Below are 25,349 nucleotides of genomic sequence, written 5' to 3' on the forward strand. Positions count from 1 at the left end.
CAAGCGCTTACTCCTAAACAGCAGATGGGAAAAAAAAGGTTAAAACAGAAACACGGCCGAGTCGAGCACTGCTCCATTTCCCCACAGCAAAACAGCTGCTGAAAAGAAAGGCCCGCTGATCTCCATCACACGGGGCTCAGGGGCCGTTTAATAACCTCCCCGCCCACCGAAGCGCACAGACCGCTCGGTACGTTCTGAACGCGACCCCCCCCCCCCGCCTCAGGCCCAGCGCGGCCTTGCTCCGGCCCGCAGCCGCACTGAAGGCCCGCGGCCTCCTTCCTCTCCCTTCCCTCCCCGCCGCCATTTTCTTCGCGGCCGTTCCACAGGAGCCTGCGCAGGGCGGAGGCGGGGACACGGAGCCGGAGCGCTGCGCCAGACACAACGCGGCGGGGCGGCGGACGGCTTTACACCGTACGTTCCCCACCGGGCCGTGCCCGCCGCTCCGCCCGCCCGCCGAGGCCGGCACTTACGCGGAAGAACCCCGCGTCCATCTTGGCTCCTCCGCCTCCTCTGGTCGCAGCGCGCTGCCGTCCCGGCGTGCACCGCGCGCCCGCGAGCCCCTCGCACGCTCGCCGCGCTGAGGAGGAGAGCGAACTGCGCCTGCGCGCGGCGTGACGCAATGAAGGGCGGAGGGGGCGGGGCGGAGCGCTCCGCAAAGGCTCTTCGCTGCCTTCCGATTGGATGGCGGACGGGTAGGTTGGTTGGCGCTGGCCAATCGCAAAGCGCGGCGTTCCTCCGCGCGGGGGGCCGCGCTACGTCCCGTTGACGGTTTAACTTCTCGCGAGATGCGGGGCTCGTGATCTCACGGCCAACGGCGCATGCGCGCGGGTGTTGGCGCCTCCTCAGCGCGGCGCTGTGAGGTGGGGGGGGGGGGCGGGAGGCAGCGTTGGTGTGTAGCGCGGCGTTTAGTTTTGTATTAAACCGGGTTTTGACGAAGCAGAACTCAAAAATCACCCTTAGGTGCACAGAGAGAGGAACGGGAGGGCAACTCCATAGAAATCCCATTGCTTTCTGCAGTGATAATAGCGGTTATTCCCACCACCAGAACCAGGTGGAGATCTGGGATGAGAGAAACATCAGCAGGCCGCACGGGCTGATCGGTGTTTAGCTTGGAGCGAGCAGCGTTTATTCACAGGGATAATGAGCTGCCCTCGTTATCGACAGCATCTCTGTCTGTTACCACTTCATTGCTCTGAGAGCTGCCGGCTTTGCTTGGATTTCAGGACTCAAACTGATGAGGCAATGGCAGCACTAAGCACAGCAATGGAGCTGCAGCAGGACGAGGAAAGCCGTGGGCTCCCTCTGATCATCACTGACTTACAGCTCCCAAGGAGTTCAAACACCCCACAGCCTTATTGCACGAGGTATGTACAGACTGGGGCCCTCTAATGGTCGCAGCAGCTCGCAGCTGCCATCCCACACACAACAAAACACACTGTGCCACTCCAGCCATCCCAGTGAGCCATTCTATACTGCTTAAAAGCGGAGCTGCCCCTCACAGCTTTGCATAACCCTGTTTAAAACAGAGCTTACTTCATCCTCCTCCTCATCCTCGCTCCCAACCCCATCCACCACTTGTGTGGGGATGCTTTTCCATGCAAGCTTTGGACAATGAGCCACAGAGCATCCACACAATGCTGCTGTGTGCTTGCAGTCAGTGGGCTGTGAAACACCCCTGAGAATCTCTTTGGGTGCATTACTCTACACCCACAGTCATCGCACTTGGAAAACATTGCTGCATTCGGTGACTTTCACTGACAAAAAGCAACAATTCAATTAATATCTCCAGCCTGGTCTGCAGTGGGTGAACAAAGCCCTTCAGGTTGTAGAAAAGCAGCACAAAATGCTTTGCTTGCTTTGTGCTGCCTTCTCATGTTTACTTAACTTCTCCGATTTCAAGATAAAGCACTGCAATGGCGGTAATGAACCCAGAGTGATTGCGGCAGACATTCAGTTCACTGGGAAACGAGCAGGTTGCTGTTATTAGAAACACCTCAATATACACAGGATAAAAACTCATCCTTTTCTGCCTACAACCACACAAAGGTGGTATCAGAAACGTGAAAGATGACTAAATATGGTTCTCCTACTTCCCTACTATCCGCCATGCATAGAACAGACTACAAACCTGCTTCAATATGAACCTTAACACAACACAACCTTAACCTTAACAGCACAACCTGAGCTGCACATCCAGTTTTCCCTTCCATTCATCACCAGTCATTGCAGGAGAGAAAAAGCTTAAGGCTCTGAGCAAGCAAAAGCTCTGCAAAAATCAACGTGTGTGGCTTCTCCAAAGGAAGAGCTTGGCTTCTTTGGCCTTCCCACACCCGAAGCTCTGAAGGATGGCTCCTTGCATTTCAGATGCTTTGCATCCCTTCACCACTTGATTCTCATCAGACAGTTTTCCTCCCATAGACAGAAAGCGGGATGAATCATGATACAAAATCAGAGCTGACGGCCATTCCAAACGCAGTCCCACCTCCCAGAGCAGTCCCACCTCCAGCTCTTCTCTCTCAAAGGGAGGGATGTATTCACAGTTATCTGCTCTGCGTGTGGATAGGTATGAAAGTCACTGTGGAGTGCTGGGTGACGCTGCTGCTGTTGTGCCCTAAAGGAGGAGGCACTGCTGCTTTGCTGCTTTTGGGTTCCAGCTCCCTCTTCCCTCTCATGTGCCTGTCAATGCAGAAAGGAGACACTTATCAGTGCTGACGTTTGCGGTGCTTTCTCCCATGGTAAGAATTGGGAAGATTCCCAAAGAAATGGGCTGAATTGAGAAGTTAGCATCGAGCAGGACTTCATTCCAAAGACGGAAGATGGCAGGTCAGCCCTCCTACCACACATACACAGCTCAGTGCCTTCGGATGGAGAGATCTGAAGGTCAGGACTCAGCCACGTACCTGTTATATGCCTTCAGTATGAGCAGAACCACTGTAAAAATAACGATGACTCCCACTACGATGGCAGCAACGATTGCTCCCGAACCTAACAGGGAAGCAGAAAGAGAAAACAAGGCCTTATTTTAATGGAGTTGTCAAAAGACGTTTGAAATCTGCTCAATTCAAAGGTTCAAAAGCGACAGGGAAACAAAGAAACAAACAACTAGAAACACAGAATATTCTCCCTTTAGAGATAATCTCTGTTATATGCAGAGGAACAGTTTGGGATGGGAGCACATGGGAGGGAAGGAAGGAAGAGGAGGGGGGAGCTGAAAAGGTGCAGCACCCATTTGCTATGCAGCAAGGCAAGCATGCAGCGGGCTGCTCTTCTTATACCCTGTCATGTCTACATAAAGATTTAAGGTATGGCAGAAAACAAGAGAACAACCCCGTCTTACTTTGATAGAGACTCAGTCCTTGAGACCTCGTTACGTTCACTGACAGCTGCGTGCTGCTGCTCTGCGGGGCCGCCGTGGTCATCTTGATTGGGCTGCGGAAGGAAAAAGAGGAGTGATTTCATACAACATCAGCACCGAATCGGGACACTTCATTGTTCATTAGCAGCTGCCTCTTAAGGGATTCATCAGCCCTGAAGCCAACGGGACACATATATACAGCAGACTGAAGCCACCTGCTTTACAACACACACAGACACAGCGATGCATGACTGATGTTACAGCGGTCTGGGATAAGCACACACACAGCTGGGAGTCCGGGCTGTCACTCCAGGTTCTGAGACTCTGATCCATTAGAGGAGGAAGGTTCTGAGCAAGGAGCACCCAGCCCTGGATCTGCAAAGGTAGAGGAGGCCAGGTTCCGTGCACGGAGGGAAATGGGGCTTTCCATTGCTGCGCTGCGTACAGGTAAGCAGAGGCACACAGCTCTGTGTGTTCTTCCCCCACGGCTGTACCCCGGGGTACATTTTCCGGCCCGTTTCGTGTCTTTTTTGCCGTGCAGTCCCCGCCGTTCCCACACCGCCCAACGTACCGGCTGCGCGGTCCTGCCGTGCGTGCGCCTGCATTACCGGATTGCGTTCAACAGGCGGCAGCAAGGAGTGCCGCGCAGATAGACTGCGCATGCGCGGTGCTGGGAGGCGGGCACATGTCAATCAAGGGTAGTAATGAGCCAATCACGTGCCGCGTGGGACTCAAAGCGCTCCGTTTCCGGGATGGGGGGGGGGGGCTGGAACGGAATAACAGGGAGGCAGAGAAACCGGGAGCGGATTGGGGGCCTTGCTGTGTGATGGAGGTCCGTGACGGGACTGGGCGCCCGCACCTCATTGCTGCCTAGAAACGCACGCTCTTTTTCTCCTTGTGTCGTCGGGCGCATGTGCGTTACTTCCTGGAGATAGAGATTGGCGGACTGGAGGCGCAGAGCGGTTAAAACAAATAGACTTCACTTCCGCGTTTGCCCGCATGGCGCAGCACCCCACATCATCAATTCGGTCGTTTTTTACATAGATGTTATGAGAAAGGAAAATAGCTGGTGCTCCTTTTTCACACCAGGCTCTGCAGTGCACCCCAGAGACCTCCCTAGGCCATCCACTACACTCTAGGACACACTATAGGATTCCCAAAGCTTGTCTGTGTCTCCTAGTGCATCCTACAGGCTCCCACGGGTGCCTCTGGGGTACACAATACTCCCACAGCTACTCAGTGTGCTCTACGGCATCTTAGAAGCCTCCCAGTGTACTCCACTCCAGTCTATGTATGCCCCAGTATGCTCTGGGCCACACCAGACTGCTCCCAGAGCACTCCAGGATGCTACTCCTGTGTTTCTGAACACACATTACCTCCTAGAGAAGCAGACAACAGACAGGCAGCACAAAACAGTCGCATTTTGTAAAAGGTATTTTACTATTATAACAAAAATAGTTACATACAGTAATGGTTAAGTCTTAACAGTAGAACTTCTAAGGAATGGTATGCCTGGAGTTACGTATCTAAAGGGATGATGAGGTGAGAAGGAACTGTAGGACTCAGTGGCACATCTGCTGTGCCCCAGCCCTGCATTCAGCTGCCCCTCCAACTCGCTCTGGTTTTGTTGCACATCTCTCCTATGCTGGAGGCTCCACACCTGGATATCACACTCTGAATATTTCCTGTCCAGGCCTTCCTGAAAGCTCTTCTTGGGAACATTCTTCCTCACCGAGCATCTGAATGGAAGCTCTGGCATCATCCCTCAGAGGCCCACAACACTGACTGCTGCACCACTGCAGTTCTCCCACCTGAGGGAGCTCCCAACCACCATGAGGTTATGCAGATCACTGCTTCTTCAGGATTGGAGACACTTGGGTCTGTATTCCATTTAAACCTAACAAAGGAAAAAAAAGAATTCATTTTGAATGCAGTGCAGTGACAGTGTGCAGTGACTTCAGCTGATGCTGGAGCCCGGCCTCAGCCCCATATCCGCAGGATTCATCCAGCTGTCTCCAAAGAAAGGTGTCATCACTGACCAGGCTGTGCTCAAAGCAACCCTACAGAACAGCCCATCCCATGTGAGCTCTGCCCTACAAATGAGGCCACTCAATTACAGACCTTTAACGAAGTCTGTAATTCCCATCTTCAAACCCCATTCCCGCTGCCCTCTGTCAACAAGCACTGACAAGAACTCACTCCAACACCCCGAAATGCTGGGCCATTACTCACAAGGGACACTGACACACTCCAGTTTCTCCACCATTTCAGCCTTAAGCAAAGCAGACCAACACCCTCCACAGGGTCCCAGAAGCTCTCTCAGCCTCTTCCACTAAGCGTGCAGTTCCTAAAAAAGACAACAGAGCCCCAGGTAGGCATCACCAGCTTAACAGCCAGTGGGCACTAAGAATCAGGGCACGAGGATGCAGCAGAGCACGAACCCTCACTGCATGGCCCTGTTCTGCTGCCATCCCCAGTGCAGCAAAGCAAACACTGTCTTCAAACTGGCCTTGCTCAGAGCAGGGCTGTGCCAGCAAAGAGGCCAAGGCCAGTCAGAATGTTACTTTTCCTCCTGTTTCGACCACAAGATCGGTATTCAGATCTGATGGGAAAGGGATCTGGAGGGACAGAGCTCTGGCAAAGGCACATGCTCTCACCTTGGGTCCATCAGCAGGCAGGCAGTGAGCTCCAAACAGCAAGAAAGCCTGGAACACAATGCAACAACACCCCCAAAATCAGCAAGAGGCTTCAGATATCAACACTGACACAACCAACCCCCAAACCATCAGAGCCCTCACAGGAGGGGGAGCAACACCCCAGCTAGAAGCTGAAAAACATATAGGAGGGGTGAGTGACAGCAACAGGCAGAAGAGGCCGAGCAGTCAAAGACCTTCCTGTTACTCTTGCATGTTGTTGGAGACCTGCAGCTATGTCAGAGCCACAGCTCTTGGATTAACATGCAGGTGGGTTTGGCCAAGGCCTGTTACAGCTGGAAAAGCCATACAAAGCAGCAGACGCAACAGAAGCCGAGCAGTCTGCTGGCTTTGGATTGCATCTGATTCCCAGTTCTGAGCCAAGGGATGCTCAGAAAACCTCTGCCCCTACAGACATAATTTGGGTAGAGGATGCAGTGAGGGGAAGCCAGCATCTCGGACTGCACTGAGTTCCTATTGCAGCTGTGAGGACCCCCAGCACCACTCACCTGCCCAGCACCAACTCCTGCACCGCGTGATGCCGTGAGCAGCATCTCCACATCGCTCCTGAGGGAGAAAAACATTTAAAGGCACATTAACGCTGTGCTGTGCCCACCCACCAGCAGCAGCCCTCCAAACGAGCGCCCTAGCAGCACCGGTTCGGTATCACCGATACCGCAGAGCACCGCAGCCCGGCCCCTGTACTTTCCCGATGTGTTGCTGGGCAGTCACATAGGACCCAACTGCACAGCGACCGTCAAGGGAAACGCGTGGCTCTCGGCTCCTCTTTGACTGCGGCTGCCACAGCGCAGGGCAGGCGCAGCTTCGATAGGGCCGGGTGGGCCCGCTGGGCCCGGAACCCCCCAGCACACCCCGGACAGGCGCTCACCCACGGCGGCCCGAGCCCCATCGGCACGGATGAAGCCTCGTCATGTCGCTGAACCACCGGGACGCCATCGCGGCGGGGCTGTGAGGCGGGACGGCCCCGACAGAGGGCGGATGGCGGCGGATTGTCCACGCAGCACATCCACGCAACCACCGGCCGCCATCGCAAACAGAGACAGGGGACGGGCCTCAATAGGGTTTTATAGGGCGGCAGCGCGCACGCTGATTGGCTACTGAGGGCACTGCTGCCCCGTGCGGTCGGTGCCTGTAAGTCACAGCAGGCAGTTCTGCTGCTGAACGTGTCCCAGCGAGGGAAGTTCATCTAGGAGGAGCACTGATGGAGTGCGAGGCTGCTGGCTGGGCTGCCGTGATGCTGAACGGTCACCAGGCGGGAGAAGAGACCGTGGGATAGAAGACTGCGCGTCTGTGTTAATTATCTCGCGTGTAACTGATGAATGTGTGCGCTCTGAGTTCGTTGTAACCACAAAAACCCCCACAGACAACGTTGTGCTTATGGGAGATCATCTTCTAAATGGGGAAAATCCCCTGAGGTCAACGTGAAATCCAGCTGCAGCTCAGCAGATTCAGCCCACTGCAGCCCAAGCAAGACAACGCACAGAGATCCAAAGCAGAGCAACACAAAGTCACTTTGTGCTGCAGTGCTGGGCTGCGGGGTCAGCAGGCCTTGGTGGAAGCTCTCCATGTCTGGCTCCCAGCCCTGCTATTGTCCTGATCCCCTCCTGTGTGCACACAGCTATCCCAGAAGCTTGGGGATGCCATAACGATGGATCAGACCAATCATTCCCAACGTTCTCTCTGCCACAGATCTAAAAGAAGACAGAGAAACAGTCTTGCCCAAAGGCTCCTGCCTGCAAAGGGAGCTGCTCTGCAAGAGCTGCTCTGCAATTACCTTCAGTGTGGCTTCCCTTCATTCTCCACCTCCTGCAAGCACTGGGCTGTGTCAGTCAGCAGTGTGTAACACAGCTTCTGTGGGCACGGTTTATCTGTGCATTCGGGGACACTGAACAGGACAGCAGTGCTGGGCAGCCTTTCAACAGCAGCACAGATTTCTGTTGATAAAGTAAGAGTGCCTTCAAGCAGGAGGGATGTATTATAAGAGCTGAAATACTGGGGGGGGGGGGGCAGGCCAAAAAGAGAGAACGAAGGGTGCACAGAGCAGCACTCTTACAGCACATCAACAATGATGTAGAACACAAGTAACAGCAGAACATAAAAGCCTTTACATCGCCTCCCTCCTGAACGAGGGCTTCTCAAGCAGAGTGACACCACCTTTTAGCATTCAGCACCACTGAGCAGCTTCATGGAAGGGAAGAAGCTTCTCCTCCGCCTCTGCGTTGCCCTTGAGATGCTACAGCACGCAACAGGAGCATTCATTTCCTTAAGTACAGAGCAAGTGAAGGTCAGATTGCTGTTTACAGTCCACTGCGCTGCCCAGAGCACAGCAGGGGATAAAAGCTCCCAGCTGATGAGAATGCAGAGTCCTCTCAGCACACCAGAAATATCCTGAATCCAGTGCAGCTCACCATTACCCTCATATCCACGGTTACGTCCAACACTGCAGGTGATAAACATGACCACAGACTGACAAATACATCACAAGCAAACAAAGGTGTAGCAGAAGTAGGCTTTATGAAAGTATTCACATTTTGTGGCAAATCTCTGTATCAATAATGGGGGAGGGAGGCAACTTAATGCTGTGCACGAGCAATCTCAGTTACCAAACTCTTTCTTGGACAGACATTTATTACAGGTAGTTTCTCTCTTCCTATTTCTCAAAGAGTTTAAGGCACAAAAGCCTGAAAAGGGCTTATAACATGTACATAAGTGCTACCATATTCGCTTAAATATATTGCTTGTCCATCCAACTTATACAACATTCAGTAGAAAACCGCTTTCCAAGTCAGCAACAGTTTGCTGCACAATATATTGATTGGATTGCTCTGACCCGTTTTTTGCTGCAAGATCTTCAGCTTCACCATATTAACTCTGACAGTGGAAGACGCTGTGAAACCCTGACGTGATAAAGGGCCCATCGAGGCCTGTCCACAATGAAAAAGGCATCGTACATACAGTGATATTTAAACAAGGTTGCTGGTAGAAGTGTTTTAAACTGCTTGGCTGGTGGGGAATTCTTTCCTCACACGCAGATGGAGAGGCGAAGCCAACCATGCTGGGGGCCATCAAGCAGAAGGCATCAGTCTGTTGTAGTTTTCTAACACTCTTTCCTGTCTTTGCTCTCCAAAATGCTTAGGAACACCAGGCTGTAAACTTGCTAGTTCAAGATCACAGCTTAGATTAAGCAGATCATAGGCTTTCATCTGCGTGATTCCTTTCCACTCTCAACTTACAGCAACTTCACCCAGTCACTAAGAAGCTCCTGGGACATTTTAGTGGTACCTGACAGTGACTCTTAAAAACCAAAACAACCCATGGACAAGAGCTGGATCAAATGACTAAAGACAGTTAAAGGGGCAGCAAAACAGAAAGGGGGGCACGAATCAAAAATGAACCCAATTTTACTTAAAAGAACCCAATTTTACTTAAAAGACCAACTTCTTTATTGTACGTTGGAGTCTTTCCCCTGTGCCATCCTGTTGCGAGTTTATAAATTACAAGCAGTATTCAGAGTTCACTTCAAGACAAAAGGAATAAAACCGTTGCAGTCCAAACTTCCACCACAAATAGAAGTTATCACGATGCTCCCACGGTACTCGTGTCGTACAGGGTACATCACACTCCTCCTGTACTTCCAGTAACAGACCTGAGTGGGAATGGGGCCACCCCTCACTCCTGCAGGATCCATTTGCAGTGTAACAGAGCACACCGGAGGATTCGTCACACAGACAGTGCATCAGCAACGAGGCTATAACATGGCTGGGATCTCTGACGAGACAGTGTCCAAAGGCTGCCAATGACAGTCCATCAAGGCATCGTAGAGCTCCTCACTCTGCTCCATAAACTGTTTATTTGCTTCATGAATGTCCAACTGAGGCGCTGGATCTAAAGGAGAAAAGGCAAACAAATAGGTTGTGTGTTAAATGGGTTAGGAAAAACCCACACCCCACAGTCACGTCACAGTAATGTGGAGGAAATCCCAGATCATCCCCATCACTTGCCCAATCACGACCCGCCTAAGTGCAGCCCTAGCAGATCTTTCAGCAATGGGCTAAATCTAACAGCAGACATGCCCCTGCTTTCAGTGCCGTTGCCCCAACAGCTGAGTCAACAGAGAGAACGCATACCTGCACCTCGCAGCGCCGTGTGGCCACTTAAACTGCCAAAGGAGGAGTGCTGGCACTACGGCACGGCCTGCGAAGCGGAGCTGCGGAGGCGCAGGCACAACATTCCATTCTGCTCCCTCTGATATGGATGGGGATGGCAGCCTCTGCTTCTGCAGCCACAGTCACCAGAGCTCACCTGCTGGAGCCTCAAACATCTCAAAGCATCGCACAGTTAGTAACCAAAGAAGTGCCAGCAACAGCATTAAGCACAAGTACGTGTCCTGTTTTACAGCTGCATGAAGTGCTTGCAAAGCGTTCGGGGGGCTGGAGAGCAACCCAGTGGGATCCATTCCACTGCTACCTGGTGCTAACTGGTGTTTCACTGCTAACTGGTGAACAGTTTGCAAACCTGGTGCCAATTGTTGCTCCCAGCAGCCCGACCACCCAACAGCTCCTATGTTTATCTAAAGCCCTAATAGTGTTCAGTGACCCGTTTCACCCAATGCCTGCTAAAACTAACACTTCATCAGTATGCTCTCTGATATCATTTCCTTTCACTGATCCTAAAGGCCAGTTTGAGAAAGGCCATCTCCAATCAAAGGAAATGCAGGACTTCCAACAAAGAATTCAAACATACCTTCCAGTGCATCCTCACCAACTTCTTCATATGTCTGTAAGGACAAAGAAACCCTTAGGACAGCAGATCAAAGTATTAAAAAACCAAAAACACCAACTGCTGATTATGGTTGTCATTCACTGAATTTAAACCTGAGCGCTTACAACATTGTTCTTCACATCCAAGCCCTCTGATCTCCTCCTGGCAGTGTTCAGGGTGCCTCAAACAGAGGCAGTAGCTCTTGAAACGGCTGTTTTAACCTCTAAAACAAAGCTTATGATCCTAGAAGCCTTCTACCACAACAGTTGTATTCAGATCCCCATTATGCCCACCTGGTCTGAGCAATAACCCCCTGAAAGACAAGAGTGCAAGCCAGGTGCTGCTGAACAGTTCTGCTTCCTTGCTCAGGAGCCATGCTGAGACACCAGAGCCTGCTGGTATCATGCATCCATCACAGCTCTGCAAGCTGTGCTGTGCTTCTGTGCTGACATTCAGTTCAGGGTGAGCTCTCCACGCTGTCCTACCTGCATTGTGCTCTGTGTGTAGCCATACTGGGGGTAGCTGTAGCTGTAGCTGCCCGTGTTCTGGTCGTAGCCCCACTGTGCGTAGTAGCTGTGGTACTGTTGGTAATATTGGTGGTAATTATAGTTGTACATCTGGTTGTACTCCGTGGGTTTCATGCGGTTACTTAAAAAGATAATGCAGGAATAAGTTACATATAATGCAGAACAGTCATGTAAAAGCAGAAGTGAAATAGTTTAAGGCACAGTATGGTACATTAACAGGCTTTATCCTAACATGCACAGTTCAGCCTTTAAAATGCATTCCCTACTGAATGAAGAAATCTTTATCATTTACATACATATGCAGAAAGAAATAAGTGGTTTATATTCAAACCTCCTTCCTGTATTCATATTCATCTTCATTCACAAACACTGCTTTAATTCTGTATGAGTAATTTAGGATCACCTCCTAGCTTTGGAAAGGGAACAGTTTGGGACTACGAGCCTCGGTTTAGAACATCCTGAACCATGATCCACATTTCTGGGTCCATTTTTCCTTCTGATAAATGAGACAAAGGATTCTGCAGCCTCCAGAGGCGAGATACGGAGTTTTGCTTCTCATGAAGAGTTAAAGGCTGTGAGCCTCGCAGGAGAACTGGGGCTTCTCTCAGTAAGAAAGGTCCCAAACCTCTCCTTTCTGACACCGCCATAGAGAAGTCTAGGCAACAGCAGACTGTCCTCATCCTCACTTCACTGGATGACCTTCAATGCAAATAGTTGAAGGAGTTCTTAAGTAAAAAGGACTACGAGTAATTAAAAATTAACCTCAAGCAGCGAGCTAACTGAAACTCTCATTCCTTGCCATAAAGAGACTGCATTTCCAAAAGGCTGGGAATCCCACCTCACCACTGAGATTTGAAATGAGATGACAAACGTTGCTTGAAAATGAGAACACTGTGCACCAAGCTGTGCCTAACAACACAATCAGTGAGAACCAGGCAGAGGGAAACATCATTCTTCTCACCACAGCACAGCCCCTTTTCTCTCCCTTATCCCCCCACCCCAAAGGTTTCTGAGGTCACTGCAAATCTACATGTTATTCAAATAGGGAGCAATAACTATTATTCGTATTACCCTATTGCTACGAGCCCCAAGTCAGAGCAGGATCTCATTGTATCAGGTTCTGAACAAACACAGAAAAGAAAGTTAATCCCTGCCCCAGAAGTTTTATATTTAGCAGACATTGTAATAGAATGAACAAGGTAATTGAGCTTTGCTATCCAGGAGTCAATCAGCAGATTTAGGCAAGTTCAATGAAATGCAAAGGAACACAGACTTTTAATATAATCATAATAGAGTGTGTGTTTGTGTGTGTGTTTAATCATATATATAATTAAAAACAGAGCAAAATGTTCAGTCTCGATCTAACAGCATAAATTTTAATGCCTGTGCATTCAGATAGTCAGGCTACTTCACTAGATTTGTGTGCATTCCTCCACTTTGTGATGGAAACATGCAGGCTATGCACCCAAAGCACTATCAAATATCTAACAGTGCGTGTGATTTCACACGATGCTGCTCTTCCACAGCCACCTGGGTGCTCTCATACTCACACTTTGGGTATAGCCACACTCAAGCGCACCGGTTTGGAGCCCAGCCCCACGGCTCCCTGGCACTCTGTCAGTGCTCTTTTCTGCTCCAGTTCATCTGTGAATTTCACGAACCCGTAACCTCTGTGGAGATGTGGAAGAATTTGTATCAAAACAGAAGCAAACAAAGACTCAACTGCTTTTGTGAAATCTAAACTGGCTTTGCAAAACACAGGTCAATGAAACGCTTCCGCTGGGGCCTCTTAGTAGAGGTTACACGATTCCCTCTTCCAGTTGCTTTGCTTTCTTTGCAGAGAGCTGGAATGCTCAGATCTCAGCTTCAGCAGCACTTCCAAGGGCTGCAGAGAAGTAAGCCAAGCCTTCTGCCAGCTGATCCCAGGGAACTCAAAGCAAGCTGACACAAGACACGTCAAAGTGCACAAACAGACAGCAGCAAAGCCTCAAATCTCCACTGGGAGAATACAGGTAACATGAACGGATGCAACTCGGCACAGGACTGCCAAGACAAAGGCATTGCCATTGCATCTACAGCTGCCTCACACGGAACACAGAGCTGCTTTTCTGTAGGACAGGCTGAGACACACTTTTTAATCAAATCCAACAGGGAAACACCAATTGGACTTTCTGTCACTCCTAACAAGCACCTGATCCCATCAGCACTGTCAACAGTGAATGAAAATGAGTTCTCAACACCAGGCTGCTAAAACTTGCTCTGAGAGCACAGCTTGAGCATCAGCAGCATTCAGACAGCAAGCCCTCAGCTGCGAGCACTACAGCACAGCGTACATCAGCTGGACCAACCCCATCAATTCCCTTCCCCCTCCCTGATCCCAAAAGTCCTTTGCGTGGGCCTCGATGCTGCCGTGAGTCAGAAGCAATGCAACAGCAGCCCAGAGGGCAGTGCCAGGATCCCAGCATGGGATGGGCCGCCTCACGCAGCACAAAGATCAAAGACTTGGGTTGGGAGGGGAAGAGGAATCCACCTGGGTGATTGAAGGAGCATGGGAGGTGTTGGCTACCCAGGAAAAGAACGAGCCCTGAGCGAGGGTGTAAATTTACAGCATTATGATCTATTCTGTGGGAACAATTAAATGCAAAGGAACATACACAATGGTTTTGAAAGTGTCATCACGAAGCACTCATAACGCATCCACACTGGAAGTTATTACAGAACAGTTGGTACCCCATAAAATGCAATACCTTGCACAGCAAGCTACAAACGTAGATCTGAATTTTTATTTAGGTGTACATCTATGCATGCACATACGTATACTGCCCTTATAAAGGAGCCCAAGTCAAAGCTCAAACTTGTCTATATACAAACTGGATCATTAACCAAGAGCAAAACTCTACATGGGTACACGTTCTGTTTCAAGTTGGTGACCTTAACTCAACTTACCCTGTGTGAAAGCACAGCAACAAATCAAATCAGTGTAAGTCAACACCTACATCAGCTATGGTTGTTCACACACAACAGTAGGTTTCTAAGCAGCTACAGAGGCTGCAGCAGCCTACAGATGGGAATAGAAGTGTGTAAGTGCAAGAAGGGATGTTGCTAGCTCTGAATGAGAGGTGGACAAAGCAGGTGGAGGGTGTGGGTACAGATAGATGGCTGCGCCAAGGCAGAAGGTGATTCTTCCAACATTTCCAGATGCTCAGCTTTCTCATATCAGTGGCTAAACCAGATTTTAATACAGGCAAAAGAAAAAAGAGGAAGAACCTCATCCACAACAAAACACCAAAAAAACCCAACACCTCCAGACCGAACAAGAACCACCATTCTGCCCTGTCCCAACAGGAGGACTCCCAGCCAGCACCCATGGCAGAAAGCAAGGAAGCAGGCACAGCACGACAGCATCAGGCTCCAGACTCCTCTCTTGCTTGGACAGCAGGTGGTGAGAAAACCCTTACAGGCTCAGAGCTTCACTGGGCACATCCTCAAACACCAAGATCCATTCTCATATCACCCTGACACTTGCAGATGCCTCAGCTTTGAGTAAGTGCAGAAGTCATAAAGGAGCTGGAAGCAACACCCCAGCACTGCTGGGTGAGACTGCTGTGCTCTCCCAGCAACCAGCTGGACATGAAAGCTCCAGATATTCCTTCAAACCAATGTATCTTAGAGTGAGAAACTTACATGAGAAAGAGGGAGATCTACAGCCACATTCTACACCTTGTGGCTCCCAACTCCTTGCTAATGAATCATAGCTCTGTTTGCCCTGCCCTATTTGAAACAAAAACCTGCAAAGCTTCCATAGGAATACATACTGAATAGCCTAGAAACTGTGAAAGCACAGTTCTATCTGAAAGTCCGGGATCCAGGTTTCCTAGATCACTATTCAGCACTTTCAGAAGTGCAACGCTGTACTGCCAACACAGAGCACAACACTGACCCCAACACTGCACACATCCAGGAACAGTGCTGCAGTTTTAGCAGGTGTGTGTTCTACTCAAAACCATTCTTCTTTCCTTGCTGCATATCTCCTATGCTAGAATGGGGAGTTAAAGAAAAGAAGGAATAAAAGATGACTTACTTGGATACTCCTGCCTGGTCCAAAACAACTTTTCCACCTCTACACGATGGATAAACTTTAACAAAAAACTCATACAACATCCCATCGTCCACATCAGCGGTCAGGTCTCCCACAAAAAGGGAATATTCTGGACTAAAGAAATCAAAAGAAAACTTCTTAGGCACGAATACAGACATGCACAAAGAAAAGTGTGACGAGCTCAAAAATGTGACCTCAGAGAAAACTGATCTCAAAGGACCATTTTCATCAGCGATGCTTTTTTACAGTGAGTTAAGCAGCACAACGAGTCTATGTTACACTGCTCTGGATTTAAAGGGGATTTCAGTTTTTAGTTCTCAGATGCACCGAGCTGGGCACTGCACAGCAAGTTCTAATGTGTCCAGAAAGCATCACTGTCTCATTTATAGGTTTGCTATTTCCTGCATGCTGACTTGAAGTTATAAGACATCAATTATACTCTGATCCTACAGAGTTTAAATATTTCAACAGACATCCCTGACAAACCTGCTGTGCCACACAGAAGGTAAAGCAGGAAACTGACAGGTGGTCTGAGTTATCCTCCCTCTGCTAGACTCCTGGGCAGGCTGCTGGAGTCAGAAAGGCTGTGTTATCCATCTGCTGTACGTGACTATTTCCAGAGCAAACAGAACTGCAAGCATGATACAAGATGTAAATCTCATTCTTGGCCCCATCTCTCACGCCTTGATTCTAATCTGAAGTTATTTTTCTCCTTTCTTTTTTTCTTAATATTCAGAAATAATTACCTAAACTAAAAATGGAATTGCTGAGATATGACTAACACAACCCTCCTAAATTGCAGGACGGTGTTCTTGCACCCTGGTACACACCTACCTGAACACACCGTGTTGTTATTACTCCAACTGTGTAAGCACTTCTTACGGCCATTAGGAAAGCGATTTGAACTGCCCAACTCCTGAAACTCCATTCAGCTGCTGTGTCTCCTCGTGGGCCTTTCATTGCCCATGGAGAGGGATGGGCTCCTCCTGAAGGCAATTCAGAGCACCTCTCCTTCCCTTTGCTGACTGCTGTGGTACCACAGCCAGTTAAGCCAGGTGCTGTGAAACCACTGCACCCATCTTCAGGTGCCAAACACACTCCTGGCATAATGCAGTATTACGATGGGCTGCATCCTCAGACAAAGTCCTAACATGCTGCAGCATCACAAATATTTACGGTACGTTTCAAGGCAGTTTATTGCAATCCACGTTTCTAACTGTGGGATTTAGCTGTCTGGCACTGCTAAGCAAAATGGCAGAAGGTTGAGTCGTATGCATCTCATCAACTCTCTCCTGTCCAAATCTGCTAGCTGTACATCTTGTCCAGCACCAACAAACTTGTGGGTTTACATCTTTTGAATACTCTTTGCAAGGCAATTGATAAAGGGACATTAAACAGGCAAAAGTAATGTTTGAATATCGGGTGTTTACCTGGTATCGGGCTGTTTTCCATACGTTGCATAATTCAATTTAAATCGCTTTGCCTGAAAAAAGGCAAAAATGAATCCATACATTCAAATGCTCCCATGTAAATCCATGCAATTAGGAAAAATGCAATAAGCTTACTTTATGTGTCTATTTCTTTTCATGCTGGCAGGCATTCACAGCTGTCAGGCCATTCAGTTCAGGTATCTAGGACATTTTTCTTTCCCATCAATACAGCTATAATAATGAAAAGCAGCAAAAGACCTGCACCAAGGGATTGCTCTGCCTTTATTTCAACACTGAGCTAGTGAAAGATGAGCAAACCTTACCCAGTACCACAACTGCGTATCTTTATATAAGACAGGAAGGTTGAGGTTCCAACAGCAAGTATTACATGACTTCTGATGTTAAGGTCACACAGTGAAATGAGAGCACACACTGTTGGATGTTCGATGTTTATCATTTACCAGAATATAGACAAAGCAAAACCTACCACACTGGGAAATGGAACCAATCCCTGATTCTGGAAGTATGGTTAAATACTTTGCTCTGCATGACGAGCTCATTTATTTGGATGGGGAGGAGCTTTTTCTGAAAGATGTACCCTCTGTTTTTCACACTAGTTTCCCAGGAACACACATTTGTGCTACTGGAACACCTCCCCCATATCCTACCACAGTTCAACCACTCATGTCCAGCTCACACACAGGTCTGACCAGGACCGAAGGAGCTGATGCCTTGAAATGCTGTGAGTCTCAATCCCACAGGCACCCTCACACGATGCTCAGTGCACAATGACCCACAGGCTCACTGCACAGTGCAGCACTGACTGCTGCTTCCTTCCAAAATAGTTCAAGATTTCACAGTTTCCAACTCAAGGGACCAACTACATTGAAACTGCCATCAACACACCTTCATACATCATACTACAACACAAGTGATTCCCGAGTTTCTTTATGAACCAGCCATCCTAACTACTGCAGCCACATCCTGTGGATACAATGAACAGCTGTGTCAGCCATCCCTCTTTAACACACCTCACATTCAAGTCAACCCCCTAAAATCAGCTTCTGTGACTATTCCTCCTTTTCTTCCCATCTACCTAGCTTTGAGGTACTTGTTACATGTCACAGTTATACAATGGACCAGTTCTTTCTCCATTGTAAATGGGTCTAAATGACTTTTGTTTACTAAGGGCTAAGAATAACGCAATGTATTAAAGTCACTTCTGCAAATCAAAGCCACTGAAAATTAAGTGTAAGCTTGAGAGCTCATCTTGTGTATTTATCACTGCATACAGATTGCAACCAGTTTATATGGAGCCACAAATGCAAAGAGACAGAAGGACTGTGGCATGTACGCTCAACCTATGTTTTCCTTATTCTCTGGTTTCTTGTTGTTCCAGCTTTGCTAATGGCAGAAAGACTCAGAAATTGAAAGCCACATTCACATAAAAATTAACATTTTCCAATGCTTTTCTGAGCAAGAACATCAACAGCTCCGTGGTCATTAAATCTAAAGGAAAGAAAAGCCCCGGTTTGCTACTTAATTTATCTGTCACCATTACTCCAAGCACATATTCGACTCTACTTCTCTCTCACAGTTTTGCTTTCCTACTGACTGATGTGATCTACTCACCGGCGTAGCACCAGGAAGAGGTTTTCCATTGATTTTGTGCAAACACTTCTCTGCAGTAGCCAGATCTGCAAATTCTACAAAGCAATAGCCTGCAGGAATTCTGGACACAGACACAGGACAGGAGAGAACAAAGATTTCAGAGTGAAAACATTTGAGGAAAAACATTCTCTTTTCAGCTCACTGGTAGAAAATTTGCTCCAGCAGCAACACACGGAGGGATTTCTTTTTCAAAGTATAAACGTTAGCTACAAACAGAACCTGGGACAGTAACACTGGATCTCCTCTGAACTGATAGCTCCTACTTACCAGTAAGTCACATCAATATAAGAACACAGAGGATACTTCTGCTCACAATTACTCCCCTTCCTCCTTTCACTGACCATAAATATTCCCACCCAAGTTTGAGCAACTGAAGAAACGAAATGGCAGCGCTTGGAAGAACATAAAAATACTTTATCTTGTTTACAGTCACTGTCTGCAGATGCACTCTCTAAGTTAGGCCTCCCACCTCCGCCAGCATCACATAGCTGTGCCCTCTGAAGCCCTCTGCCCTGAGTGTGCATGCCATGTGAACTGCACAGAGTTCAGTGCAAGCATAGTGACACAGCATTAGAATGAATTGAGAACAAGGATAAAGAGTTACCCTGTCAACCTGTTTCGAATGATTTTTACACTCAGTACAAGCTCTCCCATGGTGGCAAAGGCTCTCGAAACAAAGTTCTCATCCATGTACGGCTCCAGCTACAAAAGCAAAAACATAAGTTAGATCAGAGCGTCCACCAGAAGGAACGTATTTGTGCCAATGTCCCCCTAAGCAGTTAAAACATGATTGAGAAGTATTTTACCCTTAACGCTTCAAAAAGAAGACTCATTTAAGAGGGTCGATGCCACTCAAAATCAGCAGGCATGCATGAACCAGGCTCAACAGTCTGCAAAGTGGAACCCAAGAGACAGTATGAATTTCAGAGAACAGAGAGCTTCCACAGAAGGACAAAAGCCCCTCAGAGACATACAGCAACAAACTGAGCACTTGCTATGCGGGAGCAGGGGATAAAGTGATGGTAAGCTCCATCTCTGTGTGCAGAGATTGGGCCAGCAATAACAGCACAGGGGCGCAGCACAGCCCCAGGTGCTAGGCTGGATGGTTGCTGTGCATAAGGCAGCACAGCCTCCATCAAGCTGGGGTAGGGGGCTGCAGAGCTGTGACAACCTCATACAACCATGGAGTTACATGGGGCAGCACTGGAAGGGGAGACCTCTAACCACAGCTTGCAGCAAGGTGTGCTGAATGCTGCAGTGTGCACATGAGAAACAGCACTGCGGGTGTTGGGGTGAATGTGAAGTGCTGTGTGTATGAAGGCACTGGAGAGCAGTGTTCTCATATCTATTGGGAACCAGGTGTCTCCTTCACGTGTAGATGGGGCAAAGCATGTAGGATTGTGTATGAGTGTGCCTGATAACACACAACCACACTGCACTTGTGTGTGCAAAAGGAGGCAGAGGAGTGCCAAGCAGCAAGGATTCTGCTACACCAGCAAGCAGCAGGAGGGAGCCCTGCGTGTCATGAGGGTGATCCTGTGCTATGTGTGTCCATGAGAGACAGACTCATTAAAGCAACAGGTGACGGCTGCTGGGATGTGCATTCCAAAGAGCAACGAGCTTGTGAGAGAGGTGAAGTCCTCACAGTGGAGAGACTGTATATAAGTATATAACCCTCTGTGTGGGTAAGTGTAGAGGCAGAAGTGTGAGTGCCAGAGTCTGTGTCCCCTTAAGCATGTGAGCACACAGCTTGTGAGGGTGGAAGAGCCCAGAGAGCCCGGACATGAAAGTGTGAGCAGTGAGTGCAGGCAGAAGGGGGTAAGCGGCACAAGTGTGGCTGTAAGGGGGTCACCCAGGGGCTGTGCGACTGCCTATGAGTGTGACCAACCAGACAGAGCCTGCGGGGGTCAGCGTGAGCAGGGACAGCTGTGTGTCAGCTGCTGCGTCAGGAGGTCTGAAAGTAAGTGTGAGTTATGCCGTGTGGCAGTCAGCGTGCATCAGTGTAAGCATGCAAGCGTTCACATGACAGTTAGTGTGAGTGTCGGTGTGAGCGTGCCAGGCAGAACACGAGTGCCAGTCGAGCACGAGTGTCAGTGTGAGCAGGACGGTGTGAGCGTGTCCGACCACGAGCGTGGCTCGGTGCGTGTCGGTGTCAGCCCGAGCACAGGCGTCGCTCCGAGCACGAGTGTCACTCAGTGCGTGGTGCCGTCAGCGGGGCTGTCAGTCACTCAGCGGGGCTGTCACTCACTCAGCAGCGCCCCCAGCCCCGGCGCAGGGACCCCCAGCGTTGCCCCTCTCCCCTCCGTTGCCCTCAGCCCAGGCCGCCCCGCTGTCCGCCGCACAACACCCCGCGCGGGTCCCGGCCGGACACTCACGTCCCCCATCCATAGGCTGGCGGCCATAGTGCTCTCGCAGGCCCGGGGCGGAGGACTCAGCGGGGCCGCGGCTTCGCCTCCCGGCTCGGCGCCGCCTGACGCCGGGCGCCCAGCCCGCTCCGCTCCGCCGCCCCGCTGCCCCGCCGCCTCCTCCGCGGCGCCCGTCGGGCGGAGAGAGCGGCGCCCCCGCCGCCACGGGAGCGCAGGGCCGAGGCAGCGCCCCCTGCCGGCAGGAGGAGCGAGGGCGGGCTGAGGTTGGGGGGGGAGTCGGGGCTGTATGGGGAGGGTTTGGGGTTCCGGGAGGAGGGGTTGTTGGGGCTCTATGAGGAGGGTTTAGGATGCTGTGTGGGCGATTTTAGAGCTCCGGGGGGAAGTTTGAGGTGTCTGATGGGGCTCAGCCCTGTGAGGAGACCTGAAGTGAGGGGATGAGCCGGACCCTGGGCTGGAGAAGGCTGAGATGCGGTGGGAGTTGGGCGGTGGGTCTGGTGGTGGCAGAGCTGGGTGAGGAGCAGGGCTGGGAAGGCCCCGTGTGCTGTTATTGCTGGCCTGGCCTCAGTTCAATAGGAGCTTCCCATCACATTACCCCCCTGCTCCTGCCTTGTGCCCGAGGAGCTCTTCCTGCAAGAAGAACACGAGTTTCCACCTCTCTCCGTATCCTATGGAGTGGGAAGAAAGCGGGGCTTATTGCAACCTCCAAAGTTTTGTGTATGAGAAAGCAAACACATAGCTGCCAAAGCACTGCCTGTGTTCTGCATCACTGCAGCACGGCCATAAATCGGGCAGATGACAGAGACGCTCCCAGCCCTCCGGACTGTTGCATTTATTGCTTCTGCGTCTGGGCAGATGCTGCTCTGCTGCTTGCAGCCCGTCAGAGGGCAGCAGAAGGCTGCGGGTTGTTGGCTGGAGCTTTTATAGCCTCGAAACTGGGCATCTGTTGTGAGCTGCGCAGGGCAGAACAGCAACTCCTTGAGAAGCAACGTGTGGACGTTCACTTAAACCTTGCTCTGCAGCATCCCCATGCCAGAATAACGTGTGAAACCGAGCAGGAATGGGAAGAAATGTTAATCAAACTGTTTGGCCCTGCAGGTGAGCAGTGGCTGTCACTACGTTTTTGCAGGACACTGTGAGCATCCTTTATCTTCACACTGGGCACAGTCTGTATCTCTATCATCAATCCTCAGTATGGCCAGTTATTGAGTAGCCCAGAATATTACCTCATCAGAAACTGTGAGTGTGTAAGAGATGTGAGCTTAAAAACATGTTTACAGCCCGTTTGTTTTCTCCCCTTGGGGATCCTTTTTGATCCCCTCGGGCATCCTCAGCTCGTGTTTCCAAACTCTTTCCTACAAACGTTGCAAAACGTGGCATAGAATCAAGGCAGCTGGCAAGAGCCACCACTGTTAAACCATTGGATAAAGCTGTCAAGTGGTGCTTTTTGTGCCTGGATGTCAGCGGCAACCTGACCTCTTACACACTCATCCTCTTTGGAGACCCTGCTGAGGCTCTTTCTGGGTTGTTTTTTGTCCAGCATGGCATTTAATGCACTGGAGAGCCCCAAGAAGCTGTTGCTCATTCTGTTCTTAACTTACAGCTACTCAAAGTGAATCGTTTGTTCTTTGTCACTCGGTGAAGTGAGGCCAGCATCTTTAATAACTCCTTTCCGTTTTTCCTTCCAGCTGAGTAATGCAGGACTTGCTTCTTTCTCATTGTCCTGGGATAATCCATCGAGATGGATATTGAGCAATAAAAATGCAGGAGGAAGCCAGGATCATATGATTGTGTTGGACGAGGAGAAGGTCAGAATGTTATATTCTGTCCTATATCTGAAGTGACAGGCTCCGGGTCTGTCCCTCACCTTTAGGCAACTGCAGCCAATGGGTTGAGATCATGAATGAGCTTGGCCAGGGATAGTTAAGGTAACAAAGAACATCACAAAATAAAGATGCATAAAGCAAAAGCTTGAGCTTGGAATGGCTTCTAGGACCCTGAAAGTCCTTTTAGCAACTCAGGAGAAAACAAACAGTGAAGTCTCCATGGTTGCACGAGGTAGCGTGCCTTATGTTTTGGTCGAGCACATGTTTTGTATACAATAAACATAACAAGGCTTAAAGTGATAAACAGATCTGGGATATTTTTTGTCAGTGTAATATTTACAGATGATTGTAGCCTTCTACATCTGTCTGCTCTTCAGCCACAATGATTCCCGTGTTATAATGGGTAACATAAGGTACCATTCCAACAACAGGACTGTGTCAAAATAAGGCACATGTTATCTTTGCCAATGCAGACAGGAGTAATGAACCCAGCGCTGAAAAGCCATAGGTTTGGGTTGTTGCTTTGGGTCTAAACCAAGGAATGTTACCCTTTTTTTTCCCCATTGTTTCTCAGAAATAAGGCCTCCAGAACTTGAGTCAAAGCTCTCAATTGTGGGAAGCAGTCTGAGGGTTGCTCAAGGTGCCACGTTTAGCCATAGAGGCAACAAAATGGGAAATACTTAAGTGTATTTATAGCAAGAAGGATGATTTATGGGGTAACGATGGTTGCAGTGCTTCTCTCTTAGGAGCTCTATATGGAGCAGAGTGCTTCAATGTTTGGCCTTTAAAGAGAGGGAGGGGGGAGGGAAAAGAAGCCCACAACAACAACAACAAAAACCCGGATGAATAATGGAAACCAAATCCCCTCCCTGGTGAAAAGCCAAACGTGTGTTTTGAAAATCAAATGTTTTTTTTGGGTTAAGCAGTGAATATAAAACAACAAAACCAAAACGGACTTGATCTTTGCAACAGCTTGGATTTATTATTGGAACCGGTTGGCTGTGCCATAGAAGAGAGGAATTTTCTGGTAATTAGAGCAAGAAGCTGGAAGTCGGGAGCAGTCGGGTCTGTTTCTGGCTTAAGCACCAGCACGCTATGTAGCCTTGGGAAACACGCTGCCTCATTTGTACCTTGGCTTTCCCATCTATAAAACGGGGCTGAAGAAATGATTCAACCTCCCAAATCGTGTGCGCTAATTAAAGGCCGTTCCTGCAGCACCTCGCCGTCTGTTCCGCTGCGGAACGGATTTGCACAAGCCCGTGCTTCAAATGCTTCTGAAAAATCCTGCCCTAAACATTTACAAACCTGATTGCCCGGATTCCTACATCCACGTGTGGGCCTCTAATTGAACACGGTGTGACTCCCAGACGTTTGCTGCTGAAACAGAACGTGATGGCAATGTGTTCAAGCTGGACGTAGCTGTGAAAACAGCACCATCGTGGGACATCTCTCACCAGCTACATCTCCTGCCATGCAGCTTCTGCAGCACCCTGACACTGCAGCAGTGTGTGATCCCACAGCCTGCAGGGTTTGTGCCCCATTGCAGCACTGCTGGGGGAGCAATCAGTGGGGCCGCTGTGTGCCGATGGGGGTCTCCATGCAGCGCGAAACGCTCCTTGCTTTGCTGGATGCAGCTGCTGTAGGGAAGCAGCAGTCAGAATGACTTTGAGCTCCCAGCAGCATCCCCCAGGTCCCATATCTGCTTTGGTGCGGCTCTCCCAGCGCTTCAGTTTCTAAGCTGCCATCTGTCAGCATCAGGAGCCCTCGGGTTTGGATGCTGCCGCACTCAGTGAGCAGGAGGAATGCCACTGCCTTGGCTGCTGCCCCTCCCCAGGGCAGAGGAAACGTGCACTGACAAGGCAGGAAATTCTCGCCAGCCACAAGGACCTGGAGTTTGCTTCCCAGCTTCCCGTGGGCCTTTCCCCAGTGTCAAGCTGGATGTTTTCAGATTATTAATAGCAAGAGTTACATTAACAGGTTTGTGCTTTTCTTTTTCTGTCAACGAAAATTATTTCTTCCTGGAAGACTTTCAGGTTGTTTTTGTTCAAAGAGGTCGGGAAGGACCCAAGAACTGCAGCACAGCAATCTGTCCAAGCCAACGAGCAGCCAAGCAGGGATTTTGCTTCGTGGAAGGTTCTTGGTCCACACAGGCTCTGAAGTTCCTGTGCAAAACAAGTAGCTCCAAACCGGGGCAGGCTTAGCATGGCAAAGGATTTTGTTCCACAAGTATTTCCTTGCAGCAGCTGAGCACTTACAGAGAGCAGCCACTTTCTCCTTGCTAATGGCTGCAACCCTCGCAGTGCTCCCTTCAAGAGGCCATGCAAGAATGTGATCCCAAAGCACATCTTTTCCTTCTCTCATAGGTTTTTTTAGATTAAAACCAACACCGGTTTGCAAAATGTAGAATGGACTCTTTTTTCTCCTGGATTCCCTACCGCATTGGTTACCCCAGTCAATAGAAACTTGTGTGCTGGGGTTACTGGGAGGAGGAGATCGCTCCATTACAAACCATGGTTTGAAATATCTTGGCTCTCGTTGCTGAGGAACGTTATAAATACTGTTCCCAGGACAAACATGCTCCATATCTGAGAACTAATGAGCCA

The 25,349-nt window shown here is 49.6% G+C and overlaps 3 protein-coding genes, 1 long non-coding RNA gene and 4 other non-coding genes across 19 annotated transcripts in view; all 8 read right to left on the reverse strand.

Moving 5' to 3' along the window:
• SRRM1 (serine and arginine repetitive matrix 1) overlaps positions 1-610 on the reverse strand; it is a 15,331-nt gene extending 14,721 nt beyond the window's left edge. For all 5 annotated transcript variants that reach the window (XM_072355323.1, XM_072355325.1, XM_072355322.1 and 2 more), the window contains exon 1: positions 471-610. In XM_072355323.1, the coding sequence (XP_072211424.1) occupies positions 471-491 (21 nt within the window). In that variant the 5' untranslated portion in view covers positions 492-610. The remainder of the gene's footprint in view (positions 1-470) is intronic.
• A 1,344-nt stretch (positions 611-1,954) lies between these two features.
• Positions 1,955-4,022, reverse strand: NCMAP (non-compact myelin associated protein). Of its 3 annotated transcripts, none has more exons than XM_072355680.1 (4): positions 3,927-4,022; positions 3,338-3,429; positions 2,901-2,985; positions 1,955-2,676 (listed from the first exon to the last, which is right to left on the reverse strand). In XM_072355680.1, the coding sequence occupies exons 2-4, from the start codon at positions 3,417-3,419 to the stop codon at positions 2,541-2,543; spliced, it is 303 nt and encodes a 100-aa protein (XP_072211781.1). In that variant the 5' UTR covers positions 3,420-3,429; positions 3,927-4,022; the 3' UTR covers positions 1,955-2,540. The 3 variants fall into 3 exon arrangements, with proteins under 3 accessions (XP_072211781.1, XP_072211780.1, XP_072211783.1); XM_072355679.1 differs by having other exon boundaries at positions 3,642-3,935; XM_072355682.1 differs by lacking the exon at positions 3,927-4,022 and adding an exon at positions 3,801-3,905.
• Positions 4,023-4,773: 751 nt separating this feature from the next.
• On the reverse strand, positions 4,774-7,108 carry LOC140261791 (uncharacterized). Its single transcript, XR_011905771.1, has 5 exons — positions 6,938-7,108; positions 6,558-6,615; positions 6,013-6,060; positions 5,588-5,702; positions 4,774-5,252 (listed from the first exon to the last, which is right to left on the reverse strand). It is a non-coding gene; the product is annotated as an uncharacterized lncRNA (long non-coding RNA).
• LOC140261873 (small nucleolar RNA SNORD99) lies at positions 5,328-5,398 on the reverse strand. Its single transcript, XR_011905786.1, has one exon. It is a non-coding gene; the product is annotated as a small nucleolar RNA SNORD99 (small nucleolar RNA).
• Positions 5,848-5,982, reverse strand: LOC140261867 (small nucleolar RNA SNORA61). The gene has a single exon (XR_011905780.1). It is a non-coding gene; the product is annotated as a small nucleolar RNA SNORA61 (small nucleolar RNA).
• Positions 6,190-6,318, reverse strand: LOC140261877 (small nucleolar RNA SNORA44). The gene has a single exon (XR_011905790.1). It is a non-coding gene; the product is annotated as a small nucleolar RNA SNORA44 (small nucleolar RNA).
• On the reverse strand, positions 6,746-6,888 carry LOC140261876 (small nucleolar RNA SNORA16B/SNORA16A family). Its single transcript, XR_011905789.1, has one exon. It is a non-coding gene; the product is annotated as a small nucleolar RNA SNORA16B/SNORA16A family (small nucleolar RNA).
• A 1,457-nt stretch (positions 7,109-8,565) lies between the features above and the next one.
• Positions 8,566-21,083, reverse strand: TRNAU1AP (tRNA selenocysteine 1 associated protein 1). 6 transcript variants are annotated; one of them, XM_072355721.1, is made up of 10 exons: positions 20,933-21,067; positions 19,364-19,447; positions 19,162-19,259; positions 18,519-18,618; positions 16,887-16,939; positions 15,439-15,570; positions 12,908-13,027; positions 11,316-11,478; positions 10,813-10,846; positions 8,566-9,954 (listed from the first exon to the last, which is right to left on the reverse strand). In XM_072355721.1, exons 2-10 carry the CDS (start codon positions 19,388-19,390, stop codon positions 9,818-9,820), a joined length of 864 nt encoding a protein of 287 aa, XP_072211822.1. In that variant the 5' UTR covers positions 19,391-19,447; positions 20,933-21,067; the 3' UTR covers positions 8,566-9,817. The 6 variants fall into 6 exon arrangements, 4 of the variants coding, with proteins under 4 accessions (XP_072211822.1, XP_072211823.1, XP_072211821.1 ...); XR_011905777.1 differs by lacking the exon at positions 19,364-19,447 and adding an exon at positions 10,197-10,390 and having other exon boundaries at positions 9,815-9,954; positions 20,933-21,083; XM_072355722.1 differs by lacking the exon at positions 19,364-19,447 and having other exon boundaries at positions 19,171-19,259; positions 20,933-21,083.
• Positions 21,084-25,349: the final 4,266 nt, after the last annotated feature.

This window comes from Excalfactoria chinensis, chromosome 22, assembly GCF_039878825.1.
Source record: "Excalfactoria chinensis isolate bCotChi1 chromosome 22, bCotChi1.hap2, whole genome shotgun sequence".
Classification (NCBI taxonomy): Eukaryota; Metazoa; Chordata; class Aves; order Galliformes; family Phasianidae; genus Excalfactoria; species Excalfactoria chinensis.

Bases quoted from the DNA above. Each gene is read 5' to 3' on its own strand.
- NCMAP (XM_072355679.1), bottom strand. From the start codon at position 3,688: ATGGATCAGAGTCTCAGAACCTGGAGTGACAGCCCGGACTCCCAGCT. The intron at 3,430-3,641 runs GTGTGTGTGCTT...TTCCTTCCGCAG, and splicing joins GACAGCCCGGACTCCCAGCT to CCCAATCAAGATGACCACGG. The intron at 2,986-3,337 runs GTAAGACGGGGT...CTTCCCTGTTAG, and splicing joins AGGACTGAGTCTCTATCAAA to GTTCGGGAGCAATCGTTGCT.
- TRNAU1AP (XM_072355720.1), bottom strand. From the start codon at position 20,959: ATGGCCGCCAGCCTATGGATGGGGGAC. The intron at 18,619-19,161 runs GTAACTCTTTAT...GTCTGTGTCCAG, and splicing joins ATTCGAAACAGGTTGACAGG to AATTCCTGCAGGCTATTGCT. The intron at 9,955-10,812 runs GTATGTTTGAAT...TTTCTCCTTTAG, and splicing joins TGGTGAGGATGCACTGGAAG to ATCCAGCGCCTCAGTTGGAC.